We start from the raw sequence: 15,416 nt of genomic DNA, 5'->3' as shown, positions 1-15,416 counted from the left end.
GTTCGCCGCTGAGATTGTTTCCCTGGATAAACTACTTTCGCTGAGACTAGTCCGCCTGCCCCCACCCTTTTACTCACCTTCGCTTTTGGCAGCTACAATCAAGTGTGTGGTTATAATCTTGTTCCAGCTTGTTCGAGGAACTTAATTAACACCAGAGATTCACGAACGGCAGTTAAATAGTTTGTTTCCCCACAACACCTGAGACGACAGCAAAGTGAAAGTAAATATGTTCTGAGGCTGAAGCTCCGGCATTTTCCTGCTTTTTTTCCTGCAGAAATGGCTCGTCGGTATTTTCTGGTCTATTTCTTTCTTACATCCAGTCTAGGTGAGTTTATTTGCGAGTTATAGTTGTTTTTTTCTTTGTTTGTTTTTTTAAAGTTTGGCACTTTTGTGTTTAAATGAAAACTACAGTGAACTACAGCCCATAGGCCTGTTAATAATTTATCTGAAGTTGAGTAACAGCAGTTAAAATGGCTGTGGCTTGCAGCCTACACTACATTAGTTAGTAATGACCTCCTTTTTCTTAACTCCTGTGGTTAAAACAAAAAGCTCAGTTAACAGGCCTACTGTTTGATTTTTAGTAAGTATGTGATTATTATGGAAAAAGCGTCTGATTAGTAAGGGAATGCTAAGAAATACACATAATGATAAAATATACATTTTGATTTGATAAAACAGTTTTCTTAATGACACTGATTTTACACCTGTAGTTACACCTGTACAGTCATCTAATGTAACAGCCCTGCATTTAATCCACCATGTGTTTGCTAGCTGATATCATTTTGCTGACACAGTGTCAGAGAGCTCTCTCAGGCTACTTTTTTGAGGCTGTAGTGTCTTTTTTTGTCATGTTGGACTTAAGTATATTGAGATATTTGACAAAATACAGTTGATTTATCTGTTCACAAGCTTTTTCTGGAGTTTTCAACTGCATCTTATGGTCTTCTCCAGTAGGTGGATTTTTGTTCAGCTGACATAGAGATGGTTCAGTTGATAAGGTGAACATACCTGCGAGCAGATTGCAATCCGTCTGTCTCCTGCATCATATGTGAATGTCCTGTTGATCTTTCTCTGGTGCCGACTGACTCCTGGTCAATGAATTGGACCTCTTTTAAATCCATGCATTCACTGACTCTGACAGCTAATATTGTCTGTTTGCTGTACTCAATCTCATCACCCGACCAGTTCTTTCATGCAGTGTTTAATGTCAAGGTAACTAGAGTCTGACTGATATAGTGTTTGCCCCATATTATTTTCCAATATTGGCCTGTCACTTATATGTTGCCCGATATGGACCGATACGAAAACTGTCTTTTTAGAGATTATATTGCAGGGAAAGTTGTTTGGGATCATTTAAAATGATTTAATTCCCAGTGAGACCAGTGTTTCAGTGCACTCATAAGTACATGTATTGTTAATCTGTAAAATATCCTGTCTACATTACTCAGACTCAGACTCAGACAACTTTATTAATCCTTTTGAGAGGTTCCCTCAAGGAAATTGAAGCTCCATGTCACTCACAGCACTGTTACACACACAGTAGAAAGTATACATATAAATAGATAAATATAAATATAAAAAAACACTGTAAGAACAAAGTTAAATGTATTATATACACACACTTGTATATATATATACTTTTAGACTGTCCTTCAGTCTCTCTCTGTCTCACTGTACATCTGTACATCTATTCATCTGTTCGCCCTCCTCCCCCCCAGTGAGGAGTTGAACAGTTTTATGGCACGGGGGACAAAGGAGTTTTTTAGTCTGTTTGTCCGGCTCTTTGGAAGGAGCAGCCTGTCGCTGAACTGGCTCCTCTGGCTGCTGATGACAGTGTGCAGAGGTGTGCATTACATTACATAAGTGTTTAATTGCCAATAACCACATTTGAAGGATCATTGCCAAAAACGTGTATGTTGACCGACGTATTGTTATTGGAATTTTGAGCCTCTTTAATATCAGTATTAAAAGTAGAGTCGCGGGTGGGCTTTAAACCTAGCCTTAACCTAAGTCAAGTCAAGGGCTGTATTAATGGTTATTTACATCACTGATTCATCTAATGTTTGTTTTCTCAGTTAATTGTTTGGTGTATAGATATTTAGTTTATTTTTACATAATGCAAAAAAGAAAGAAAGAAAGAAAGAAAGAAATTGTCAACTGCTGAAACAATATTTGGTAATTTTTCTTGAAAAATCAAAGTTAATTGACTTACAGCTCTCCACCAGTCAACCCTGTGACATCTACCATAACCTAAGCTTAGCTACCATGCAAGCTACTGGAAAAGGTATTTTTTATCTTTTGGCATTTTTTGCCTTCATAAGATAGTCCAACGTGAATATGCAGACAAGTAGAGAGAGAGGGGGCACAATATGAGCTATAACTATTCTGTTACCAGGGCAAGGAATGGGAAACATTTTAACACGACACCTGTTTTCACTCAGTCTGTTTGTCAGGTACGACCAGCTAATTTTTCTATCTCCATGACAACTTAGCAAACTCCATCTGCAGTCAAAGACTGTGCATTCAAAAGCTCCACAACAAGCAAATGAGTCGACCTTAAGTTGAGATTTTATTTACAAACTACTACTTTTCCAAGGTCAAGAATTAACTTTCACACTTACAATGAAAAGCCTTTTCTAATATTTTGCCCGGCGTCATACATTAAGGGTATAAAATATAAGAAACAATAATTTAAACTGATACCTACTACACCTAACTACAGTCTCAAAAATGATAGTGGATTTGAATCAACACCTCTCTGCACATTGCAAGTTTTAATGTGAATGGTATTTTTTGCAGATTTATTTATTGGAGTCAGTCTTGAGTTGGCATTATACCCTCTGATGTTTAAAACATATTGAACTCTTTCGCTCATTATGCTGCATGTTTCTATACCTCTCTATTCTATGTGTCTAGTTACTGGACAATTTACGGGATATGAACTCAGGGGGCAGAAGGTCAACTTGAAGCCAGACATCCCTGGACAACCTGATAGTATTCTGTGGAAGCGTAATGGCAACAAAGTGGTGGAGTTTAATGGCCAGGAGGAAGATGTGTACGGACAGTATGCAAACAGGATCTCCCTGGACTGGCACACTGCAGAACTCGAAATCACCAACCTCAGATTTGAAGACAGCGGAGACTATGAATTGGAAATATACATGAACAAACAATTCTCCACATCAGCTCATAAATTGGAGGTCATAGGTGAGTTTTTAATTGTTACATTTTGAGTGTTTATGCACAGTTAATCAATCAATATTGGTAAATGCACTCTGTTGAATTGAGGGATGCATGATCTGGCTAATAACACACAATAAAATAGAAAATAGACTACCTGCAATAAAGAAAAAGGATATATACATATATTGTTAATAGATTATAACACTGCCACTGCCAATAAGAAATATTAGATTGTTTCATGTTTTATTGTTTGCACCACGTGCATTCAACTGCTGCTTGGTTAGTTTACTTGTTGCAGCATTATAGTGGGGCTGTGTATTCCAGGGGAGATTGGAGATAAATAAATTAAGGCAGGTTTCACATATACGTTCTGATAAGACAACAAAAGAGCTTTCTTACCATTCAGTTAAATGGAAAAATAGAATAAAATAGTTTTTTTGCACAAGTCAAACACCACACTGCATCAGAAACACGCGACTTGAAGCATATTGGTGGCGATGGTTGTGCGATATGATGATATATATTGTGTGATGATAGAAAAATGCGTATTGTTCTATATCCTTTATTCCATTGTGTCATGAATCAAACACTTGACAGCGATATTTTTAGTCATATGGATGGCGCTTTGCTCATCCATGTGGCTTGAAGACAAGACAAACAAACACAGAACGGGGGAATTACAAACAGGAAACTCTACTAATGCTGCTTACATACCTATAAAAACAAATATAGCAGAGACAATGTGGTCAGATGTTTAACGCTGATACAGAGTCAAGGCGTTTTGCTGCTAGTATTGACCCAAGAAGTGTCCCAATTCGATAGGGACTTGTTCAGATTTGGTTTCACTACACAAGTTTTATCCATTAATCAGAAAGGTTTGTCATTCACTCGTGCAGTGAAAGCTGAAATGGGTGTGGTAGTGCAGGTGGGGAATATTTTTAGAGCTACTGAACCTTTGACACTGTTTATGTTTCAAGTTGTTCATTTCATCATGGTCGAGGGTTTGTTGAGCCTTTCATGCTTTTGAATTAACTCCTTAAAGTTTTTGGATTTACATTTCTATTTAACCTTGTCAATGAAGGACATTGTTGGGTTAGTTTAAGGAATAAATAAGTCATTGTGTGCTGTTGTTTTCACTTTCACTTTCTAGACAGGGAATTTGTCTCCCCTGAAATGTTCCCCAACCACTCTTTATAGTGAATAACTGTAATTGGTACCTAAATTCATGTATTTATCACAGCCTCGCTGAAGGAGAGATATTTAACCAGTGCGGCCCTTTCACACTCAGTGTAGTAAAGAGATCAAGACATCAACCCCTGTTATCTCTTAATACATTACCTATAAAATGAATTTTATAGTGCGTTGCTTTTTATGATGGCTTATAGTATCAATTGAGACACTTTGCTCTTGAGTAGCCCAAAAATTGTTTGCTTGGTTTGCTCAAACAATGTACTGTCAGTGCTAAAGTAAATGTTACAGCGACTAACAACTGCGACTTTCTTATTCTGCAGTAAAACGTAATGTCATGTCCTATGACCAAAAGTGTTTTTTTGTTTGCCCTTTAAAAAAACTTTTCCTACTAAGAACTTTATGTTCTTTATACCCTATACCAGTGGATGTCAAACTTTTTCTGGCATGCCCTCATTTAGACGCCAAAAAACTCTATTTTGTACATTTCCTATACATCCCGTACAATCTTATTCATTTAACTCCATATAACTCCAACTCCATATTTATCCCCTGCTTACTCACCCTCTCCTCATAGTGGCTCTATGCCCCCCACTTTGAGAGCCACTGTCCAATGTCATGTTTAAAATTTAGTTGCATTAATGTAATGTTTGTCATGATATATATAATAAAGGTAACATAATAGAAACATTCATTTAGATATGTATTAATTTGTCTGTTCATCTATGTCTTCATATAGACAAGGTTGCCAGGCCCACTATATCCTGTGAGATGAACGATGGTGGCGGCTCTAACAAATCTGGAACGCTGCTGTGCTCCGTAGAGCCCAGACAACCTCTTTCCTTAATGAAGGTTGAGTGGCGATCACATGGAAACGTGCAGCCTGGCCCAGAGTTAACAATATCTCTGGGGGATAAATATGATGATGAAGAATACAGTTGCATGGTGAGCAACCCTTTAAGTGAAGAAACAGCTACATTCACAGCAAAGGATTGCTACCCTGGTAAGATTGCACTGAGTATTTATTGTTCATTTTGTTGGATTTGTTATTTCAAGCAAATTTATTGTTAGACACTAAATTACATCGAATATTTTTGTAATTTACCCAACATAAGTCTTAGGTTTCATTAAGAAACGTGCACTTTAATGAAATTCACAAATGGTGTTTCCTTTACATAAACAATAATAGTAATAATGATAGAATATATATATTAATAGATCTCTTTTCAATAAGAAGAGTTTGAAATGGTTTAAAATGAATATATCCTTAGGTTATAGTGTCAAGAGAGACTACAGAGTTTCCGTGTTAAAACTAGACTGAAATGTCAAGGGTCATGATACTGATTGTTGTTTTAGTAATGGATGAAACATAAGTTACCATATTTTGATGTTTGTGTTTCCACGCAGAGAACAATTCAGTGTTGATTGGCGTTGTAGTCACCGTCGCCATAGTACTCTTACTCTTACTCCTTGGTCTGGGTATATTCTTCTGCAAACGCCATAAAGGTACAGTTGGTACACCTTAACCAGAGAAATTGATTCCAAGATGATTTATTTTTCAGCATCTACGGAGTACTAGCTGATCTATACAGTATATATTCACTAATGTGCATGTATTCTCAACACTGTGTATAACAGTCGACCAAATGTTATAAATTCTGTGCGCGGCAAGATTCTGGTCATTTAAAGATCAAACATTCTTCCATTTCATTCTTACTGTAACTAAATGCGTAGTATTACTGAACATAAGCAGCTGTTTTTATTGACTCTAATCTTCACAATGCATGAAACTAAAACCTACTGTTTCTTCACTCTTTTTCTGACCTCTCGCTCTCTGTTCCAGCATGTATTGCCAACGGAAATACACCTGATCCAAAAAATCAGACACACCCTGGTGCAACAGAAGGTATTATACTGTACTCTTTCACTCTCAGATTTTAGGGCTGCAACTTAAATGTTCATTCATTCAAACCTTTATTAAAGACTTCATCAGAATCACTTGAAGGAAGCCCTCATTTCCTGTGACGTGGAGTATGAACAAAGACATGAAGTGCACAAAAAGAAAGCAAACCAGAAATACAAACATACAGAACAACAACAGTGTCAGTTAAAACAGTTACAGGCAGATAGTGGACACTTATTAAGTAAAGATCTTTTAAAGCGTCAAATAATCTTTTAATACAGTAAATAAATTGTAATAAGACATGTTTTAAAAATGTTTAGTGTATGCATCTGGACCCTGATTTTCACTAAAAAAACGACCCATAAAGCATCCACTGTTAAACTGATGAAATGATCAATTGATGAGGCATTCAGTGGTTTATTTTGATGCAGTCCATGATTCTCTTGTGAAACAAGTTGATCAACTTCTTATTAACATCACATGCTGCTATTTATTGGACTGTTTTAATCAAAGTTCATATTGTCTAACATCTTTTTTAATCTTTCTTTTCTCTCTTCCTCACTTGTGAGTTTATTATATTTTGCATTTCAATCTGTTTCAGGTGAACTTAGGCCTCTTGTTGACAGAACACCCACAATTCCCTCTAAACAGCGACTTAGCCAAGGTAATAGGAATATGAAGCTCAATGACCGTACTAGAAATCAAATAGAAGACACAGATTCAGACCTGGACATCGTAAAAGATAAAGGGGGCTGATTGTTGTGCTTCTGACATATGATTGTATGTACCTGTTTTGAGCTATATGCAGGTTTATCACATCTTCTTACTGTTGCTAAAACAGTAACACAACTTGTGTTGAGGACAAATAGATAATAAACAAAGACATTACATTGTTTTTCTTGAAACTATTATAGACTGCAGCACAAAGCATTCTTGGTCTAAATGCTTTCTTTTTGTTACAGAAGATGACAACGTGGAGGATGAAACGCCTCCAAAAGGTTAGTCTAACACAAAGGCTATTTATTATAACTTATGCATAGATGCATGTACATACATACATATAAATTAATTTTGCTTTTTGTCACTGTTCACTCTTTCCAGGTGGTGTCCGAGACAAAATAAATCACATTGAGTCAAGGTTTCGTGGAGAGACTTCACCTTCAGCAGGTACCTTCTTGTTAGTTAAGAAAAACTAATTGTGTTAGTTAACAGCAAGAACTGATGATTTCATTATCACTTAATACATTGATTATTTTCACTTTAATTTAAATAAAGTTTTCAAGATGTGATATATGTATCTAATATGTCAAAACGTAATGTAACATTCCCAAAACTGGACATTGCTCCCTCTGCTATGATGACTTTATCTGAAGAGCGTGATGTGCCAATATCTAAAAATCTTGGAGTTATAGAGTTATAGAGAGAATAGAGAGAAGAAAATCTGTGGAGGATCTCCTTATGTGTGACACAAGTTGAGCCCAGCTTACATCTGCAGAGCCATAAAGCCAGAGCGCTGAAGACATGCCCCTGCTGCTGCACAGAGCAGTGTTCTCTGTTTATTGAGAATTTATTAACATGAGTGTGTTGAGTGTCCAAATTATACCAAATTTGACACTGCATTTCCTTGGGTTGTTATCAACAAACCTGCCAAGTGGGAAGTTGATCAGATGAAAGGTTCTCAAGATATGTGACGAACAGACAGACACAAAGAGAGATTCCTTGATTTATAGCTGGATATAGACGATGGACTGAACCATGAAGCATCCACTGTTAAATCTCATTTATATTTTATATCAATGATATAAGTGATATCGATTGATGCAGTCAATGCAGTCTCTTGTGAAATGGTTTGTCAGCTTGTTATCTACCTCACACATTTCTCTTTAATGGATTGTTTCGATAAAAGATTATATGATATCATCTCAGATATTTTATCTTTCATCTCTTTCTTTCTCACTTGTGAGTTACATTATATTTAAAATTTCATTCATTTTTGGAATCAGTTAAGGAGACAGCTGAGGATGATGAAAAGAGGCCTCCTGTTGACACAACACCGACACCTCCCTCTACTCAGCCTCTCGACCATTTGGGAGACCCGGACGCTGTAAAAGGTATAAACTGCTGAATGTTACGCTTTCTGATTTGGGATGTTCTACACAGGATTATTACAACTATTTACTGCTGGGAAATGTGCTGATTGTTATATGCAATAACACTAAACAATAAAAACTTTGTTTAAACTAATAGAATATGTACGTAATTATAGTAATAACAATATTCAGAATAATTAAGCATTTTATTCCGAACATCAAAATGTATTTTAAAATAATATAAATAGACAGTAAATCAGCAAGTACTCAATTGTAGAAGGTGAAACCAGCGCACTGAAATTCATTAATCAATAGTACTATATTTTTTTAACATTACACATGGCCCTTTACTGGATTGTTTCTAAGAATGCTGTTCTGGTGTAATCTCTTAAAGCTTTCTTGTTTTTAAAAATGTTTTTCTGTGTTTCAGATTCAGAAAAGAACAAAGATGAGCATGAACAAACTGGGTCTCCTTCCAGTCCACGCAGTGAGTCACCTTCTCCTCTGGATCCCAGTAATCTTGCTGGTAATGACAAAGGTGATGCAGATCCAGACCAGCTCAACGAACCTGCAGACGAAGAAGTCCCACATTGTGACTTCTCAGATTCTGAGAATGAAAATGAACCAAAGCCAGCTGCTGAGTCAACAAACACGATGTCTGATCTGAATTCTTCCACTGCGTCTGAACACCAAGGTCTGGATACTACGCTCAGAATAGTCACAGGAAAAGCAACTGATTTTAAACCAAGACTGCCTCTGAAAAGTTTTCAGTTGTTTAGTACTATATTTTGTTAACATTATACATGGCACTTTACTGGATTGTTTCTAAAAAATCTGTTCTGATTTAATCTCTTAAAGCTTTCTTATTTTTAAAAATGTTTTTCTGTGTTTCAGATTCAGAAAAGAACAAAGATGAGCATGAACAAACTGGGTCTCCTCCTTCCAGTCCATGCAGTGAGTCACCTTCTCCTCTCGATCCCAGTAATCCTGCTAGTAACAAAGACTGCCTCTGAAAAGTATTATCCTTTTACAAATTCTTAGCAGTTAGGTGCACTTTTCATACATTGTTTTACTGTCTGTTTCAGATATAGAGAAGGATGAGGATGAGGAAGGAAAGTCTCATCCTGCAAATGCTGTCACTCCTGTTCCGAAGCCGCGTTCACACCCAGCCCAAAACTCTCCAAATATGACTCCTGAGGAGACCACTGCTGGACAAAAGGAAGACGCCAACTTAGATGAGGTCAATGGAGAAACTGACACATCAGGCGTAGGGGAAACAAATGAATCAGGCGCCTCTAGTAAGGACGAACAGAGAGATTCAGAAAAGACACGACATGACCAAGATCCAAACCTGTCACAGAGTGAAAGTGAGGATAAGCAGCAAGAAATGGACAAACCAGTTCCTGCAGCTGAAAAAGAATCAGGTAGTGGAGATAACAGTGAAGAAGCAGATCTGTATTCAGACCCCTCCCATCAGCCTTAGAGCCCCACACCAACAAAACCAGACGACAGGAGCACCGATACCTTTCAGGAGTCTCCTGACACTGAGTCTGGTAAGAGTGAAGATGATACTCTTAAAGATAAAAAATGATGTCCAGAGTGGCCCAAAAGAAAAAAAGCCAGGCCAATGAGAATATTAGTGAGCATAAAGAAGGACAAAAGAAAGATGAAGTTGTTGTACTGGCAAACTGCAAAGAGAAACTTTAAAAGGGAAGAAAGTCAAGTTTTATGTTGTTTTTTTTAAATTATTATTTTTTTTATATTTTTTATGGGCTTTTTAACTTTTAGAATTAGATAAGCAGCCAAAGATAGAAGATAAATGGAGAGACAGAGGACGACACACAGCAAAGGGCTGCTGCTCAGACCTTGAGTATGGCGGACGTTGAAAATACCACATAGCAGAAAGACAAAGGGAACAGATCAATAGAAACATGTAAATGCAGAGTTCAAAGAATATGGAGGACTTTCCGCCTTAGATAGTCCTCGGGAAGATAAGTATGTGCTGTATGGCTGTAGGGATTTTATGGAGAGATGGACATATCTCTTTTGCCTCTCTGTCATGTAAAGTAACAAACCATCGTTAACAGAACACTAACTAGATAACTAGACAGATCTGTAAAAATAACACAGAGATAGCCATGTTATACACAGGGAAACAGTCTCAGACAGCTGGCTGACACCTGAAATGACACTACAGAAATGACACTTCATAATATGTAGGAAGTGACCAGAAATTAATCTCAGAGATTACAGGAGGAAAACTGCGTTGATTTACATGTGTCACTCTCTTCCTCTTGTGATTTCTCTCGTCTTACTACTTTTAACTTTTGCACTCCTTTTAATATTGTTTATTCTAACAGATTCATTATACACTACATGTGTTACTACGTGTTATTGCTTGTTTTTTTAAATGATACACAAAAAGTGATTTTAGAGGCTACATGTTTGTGTTTATTTTATGAATCACTAATTATAAATAAGTTGAATATTTAATTCAATCAAAGCTCTGATAGCACTAATCTTATGAACATCGTGCTTTGACTTTTAAACTTGCATGAAAGAGACACTGACAGAATAACAGAAATAACCACTAATCTTTTTAATCTCTGCTCTAAAGGCAGACTTCATGCTGCAATGGGACAAGAACAAAAACAGATATTTGCCTTTTTTCTTTAAATTAAAAATGCTTTATTGAAAGTGTTGTATGAGAGTGAAATCATCATAAACATCAGATAATCCCCGTGGATTAATAAAGGAATGAAAAATAAATGTGATGTCACACGTGAGTATGTGACAATAGAAAAGTAACCATCATACCCACTGTGAAAAATATGAATATATTACATTACAATGCATTTTTGTATTTGTTCTATGTTTATAAAAAATCTTTTGTACAGTCATTTATTCAGCTTGTTTTTGCTCATTCATTAATGTGGGATTGTTGAAATGTTCGGTGCTCAGGGTGAAGTTGCTTATTGAATGTTTATGAATGACTTGTGATTTCTATGCCTTCTCTTACTGGTGATAAATGTTTTTGATAAACACAATGCTAGTGTGATTTATTTATTTCCACTTTCTCCCCTCTTTGTTATATAATATAAGCTCAGGTTCCCAGTTCCAGGTAATTTAGAAGTAATAACAGAATATTTATTGAAGATTGCAGGATTTTCTTTTAGATTCCTTTGAAAGTTGGTAGTTGAGCCGGAAAGGGACTTAATGTGCAGGAGGATCCAGGTATCAGGTGGGGAAATGATGAGCAGTCAATGAACTTGCAGAGACATTTGAGAAAAATAAGCTGCTAAACTAATGACAGCACAACAAATCTGAAACAAACTGTACTTCAACAGAAAGTACGAGTAAGTAAATAAAAATGTTTGTGTCAGTAGGGGGCTGTTTATTTGCTGTTTCCTCTAGTCATGGACTGATTTTTATTAAATTAGAAATGCATTTTTTATTAAGGTAATGCTGAGGTGGTTGAAGTACACCCTTAGGTGAAGGGTCAAGCTTAACAAATATACAGTACAAATAGGCTTTACACAAATGATATCCTAATTTCAAGGGAACATGGAGTTGACCAGGCAATGTTGGCATGTCAGGTAAAGAAAGAAGGATTCATTTTTATGAGCATGTAGGATTTTATCAATCAGAGGCTGAAAATTAGATCTATCAATAAATATGATGTAGGCCGATTTGTGATTAGATAAATGCATCCCTGCAGTTAAGGGCTACAACCCGCAGATAACTGCACACCACTGATGACGCACCTATATTTTAATAAACCCGACCTGCGGGATCGAAGTGCAAGTGGTGCAGCTGAAAGGAAGGTGACCAGGTTACTTTCTGCCTCTTTGAAATGGCTCTTTTGCATTTCCTGGCATATTTCATCTTTACCTCCTGCCAAGGTGAGTTGGTCTGCAGATTATCGGTTGTGCACTTTGTGTCGGCGTCCCAACATTTATTCTTGTTTAAATCAGTGAGGATCAAGGTTGAATCAACTTTGAATTTCGTTTCGATTTTCCAGTAAAAATCAACGTCCATCTTGGGTGTTTCACAGGTGATCAGGCCTTGAGTCGAGGTTGAACTCAGTTTTGGTTTTGCAAACCGAACTTGTTGAAATAACGGCTTCAACGTCACATTTCTACAATGAATAAACTAGTTTCTAAAGGGAGGGATGGAAGTAACTGATTACAGCTACTCTGATTACTGTAATTAAGTCATTTTTGGGTAATTGGTAAATATTTCAGTATTTTTTCAATGTTAGTTGTACTTAGGCTGGCCTATGCATTACACCATGTAATCTACTCGGTTACTTTTAAAATAATAATTGAGTAGCTTACTGAGAACAATTTGAATTAATATGTATGCGTTTCATCTGCGGTAGACAATAAGCTTATAGATCATAAACGGACCAATGAAAACTGACATACAGACAGAAAACACTGAACTGTGCAGCAGGTGCAGGTCTGGAGAGGTGACCTGACCACTGAGCAGAACAGAACAGAAGTGGAGAGTACTTCAGACTGAAGATTTGGAGAAACAAACCTCTATGATTGAATGTCTGCTATTGACAATGCATTAAACATCAACTAATAAAAACTAACTAATACTCTGAGTATGCCTGTAGTTGTACAGATGTTCAGTACTCTCTCCACCACTGGTTTACATTGTAGGAGATGGGTGTCATTCTAGTTATCAGACGTAGCCTTAAAGTTTGTGATGCTACAAACTGTGTTAGAGATTTTAAGAGTTTATGGATGCTAATACATTTAAGCAGCCTTTGCAGAGAATGGATTTTCAGTGTTGTATAAAGTACTCCAAAAGTCATACTTGAATAAAAGTGAAGATATTGTCTTAAAATATGAGTTTAGTAAAAGTGAATGTCACCCATACAAATAGTTCTTTAGTAAACATCTTAAAGTGTCTGATTTTAGATGCACTTAAGTATGAATATTGATTATCCCAGCTGATTATCAGATCAGATCAGATCAGCTATTCATTGTCGTGTCACTCCGATGGCCCTATAGACTCAATCCCTTCCTCCCCAGTTCAGAAAAGATGTGAAAAATCACCTATCACAATCCAACAACAAACCTCATGTGATGTCATGTTCAGTTTACTATCACATAACAGGAGCAAAAGGATGAAATTATCACAATTGAGAAGCTGGAACAGGAATATTTGACAACATTGCTTGAAAAAATGACATTAGATTAACTAATTAAAAAAGTAATTAATTACAAAAGTTGCAAAAAATATTATTATTGTTGTTGATGGACTAAACCACTCAACACTGCAAATTGTACCTAATGTGTCATCCTAGAAATCCCTTCATGCTTTGCAGGGTGGTTTCCAACATCCCCAACATCGCCTCTTGTTGTTTTCAGAAGGACAGAATTAGGGGAAATCTGTTACATTTTTCCTGCTTGCTGTGTCTGAACATTGATTACCATCTCCCAAGATACAGCTGAAGTGTGTAATCTATAATAGATAAACTACTATGAGACAATTATCCAAGACACTTTTTGTCATCTTGTTTTGTCTTGTAAAGGCTTTAGGAGTGATTTGCTCTTTTGTGTAAATTCCATATTGCTACTGTATCTAGCCTGCTTATACAATGTGTGGGTAAACAATTATTTTGTAAGTAAAACAACGCTTTCAAATTTCTCTTCAGATTAGGTCAGATTGATGCCTTAAATCGGTAACATTGACAAATATTTCTTCTGTGGACATACCCTCAGACCCACTAATGTTCCCAGTTTTCTCTGTTCACACAGTATTCTCACCTGTTTTAACACATTGCACTGCATGTTTCTACGCCTCTCTATTTCATGTGACTAGTTGCTGGACAGTCTCCAGTATATGCAGTCAAGGGGCAGGAAGTTAACTTCAAGCCAAACATCACTGGACGCCTTAATGCAATTGAGTGGAGACATGATGGCAAGATAGTAGTTGAGTTTGACGGCCAGAAGGAACAGGTGTACAGCCCGTTTGAAAACAGGATCTCTCTCAACCGGGACTCTGCAGAACTCAAGATCACTGACATCAGGTTTGAGGACAGTGGAGACTATGAATTGCAAGGACGCACAGACGTGTTGCATAGTTTCCATTATAAATTGAAGGTCCAAGGTAAGTTTCTTACTAGCTTTTTTTTAACAATGTGGTTATACACAGTTGATCAATCAACATTGGTACTTGCACTCTATAGCTGAAAGTTGATGTATAGTGATAGCAACTCAGTGCCATTAAAAGACCAACAACCCAACACACAAAGAAAATAGACTACCTGTAAAAAAAGACAAATAATGTCCTTTTTCTTCGTAGATTATATCATTGCCACCGCCAATTAAAAATGTTAGATCTTTTCCTGTTTTATTGTCTTACAACCTTGCTGGATGTCTTTTTTTGACACTGATCAACAGAAAAATATTTATTGTCGGAGTGCTGTGAATACGACGGGAGACACTTTAAGGGCTAACGATCATTGCCTGGCCACTTTGCCAGTCCTTAGTACAATGGCAAGGATGAGGCTGCTGAAAATACCCATGACCTGACCTCCTCTCAACACCCAACACTGTATTGAACAGATCTAGATATCAAAACTAGTATTACTTCTTAATATGTCTCCTAAAAAATGCATTTTACAGTTTACATGTTTTGCTTTTTATTATGGCTTTTGTATTAAGTGAGAGAATTTGCTCTCCAGTAAATATTGGTTGTTTGTTAATTGCTTAAGTACAAATCACAGTAACTAATAACTGTGACTTTCTTATATTGCAGTAAAAAGTCAGGATGTTGACTTTAATGTAATGCCTTGTTCCAGGAGACAGTGTTTGTTTCCTTTCACCATGTTCATGACCAAGATGTTTTCTTCACCTTAATCAAACTAACTTTATCTTCCTAAACTCATTGATATCTGATAACAACAAAAACACAGGGCCATTTAGGAATATTTTTGGCATTAGATTTATTGATTTATGTATAACTTCATATCATACTAGGGCTGGGTGATATGGACCAAAATTCATATCTCTGTATTTTGTACTTTTTGGCTG

General features: G+C 36.6%; 1 protein-coding gene across 1 annotated transcript; it reads left to right on the top strand.

Moving 5' to 3' along the window:
* Window positions 1-47: 47 nt before the first annotated feature.
* On the top strand, window positions 48-11,411 carry LOC311262244 (uncharacterized protein). The gene is made up of 12 exons (XM_084361509.1): window positions 48-325; window positions 2,917-3,207; window positions 5,111-5,374; window positions 5,779-5,877; window positions 6,215-6,277; window positions 6,876-6,938; window positions 7,237-7,272; window positions 7,376-7,441; window positions 8,278-8,385; window positions 8,795-9,058; window positions 9,259-9,318; window positions 9,450-11,411. The coding sequence occupies exons 1-12, from the start codon at window positions 277-279 to the stop codon at window positions 9,845-9,847; spliced, it is 1,761 nt and encodes a 586-aa protein (XP_084217635.1). The 5' UTR covers window positions 48-276; the 3' UTR covers window positions 9,848-11,411.
* The last annotated feature ends 4,005 nt before the right edge of the window (window positions 11,412-15,416 follow it).

This window comes from Pagrus pagrus (genome assembly GCF_965226575.1).
Source record: "Pagrus pagrus genome assembly, chromosome: 9".
NCBI classification, from domain to species: domain Eukaryota; kingdom Metazoa; phylum Chordata; class Actinopteri; order Spariformes; family Sparidae; genus Pagrus; species Pagrus pagrus.
Note: the sequence above shows the minus strand (reverse complement) of the source record. Positions and strands in the feature narration are given on the sequence as shown.

What these genes read in the sequence shown, in the direction of transcription:
- LOC311262244 (XM_084361509.1), top strand. Translation starts at nt 277, where the DNA reads ATGGCTCGTCGGTATTTTCTGGTCTATTTCTTTCTTACATCCAGTCTA. An exon ending in GGATGAAACGCCTCCAAAAG is followed by an intron (nt 7,273 to 7,375) that starts GTTAGTCTAACA and finishes CACTCTTTCCAG; the next exon opens with GTGGTGTCCGAGACAAAATA. An exon ending in TCCTCCTTCCAGTCCATGCA is followed by an intron (nt 9,319 to 9,449) that starts GTGAGTCACCTT and finishes TGTCTGTTTCAG; the next exon opens with ATATAGAGAAGGATGAGGAT.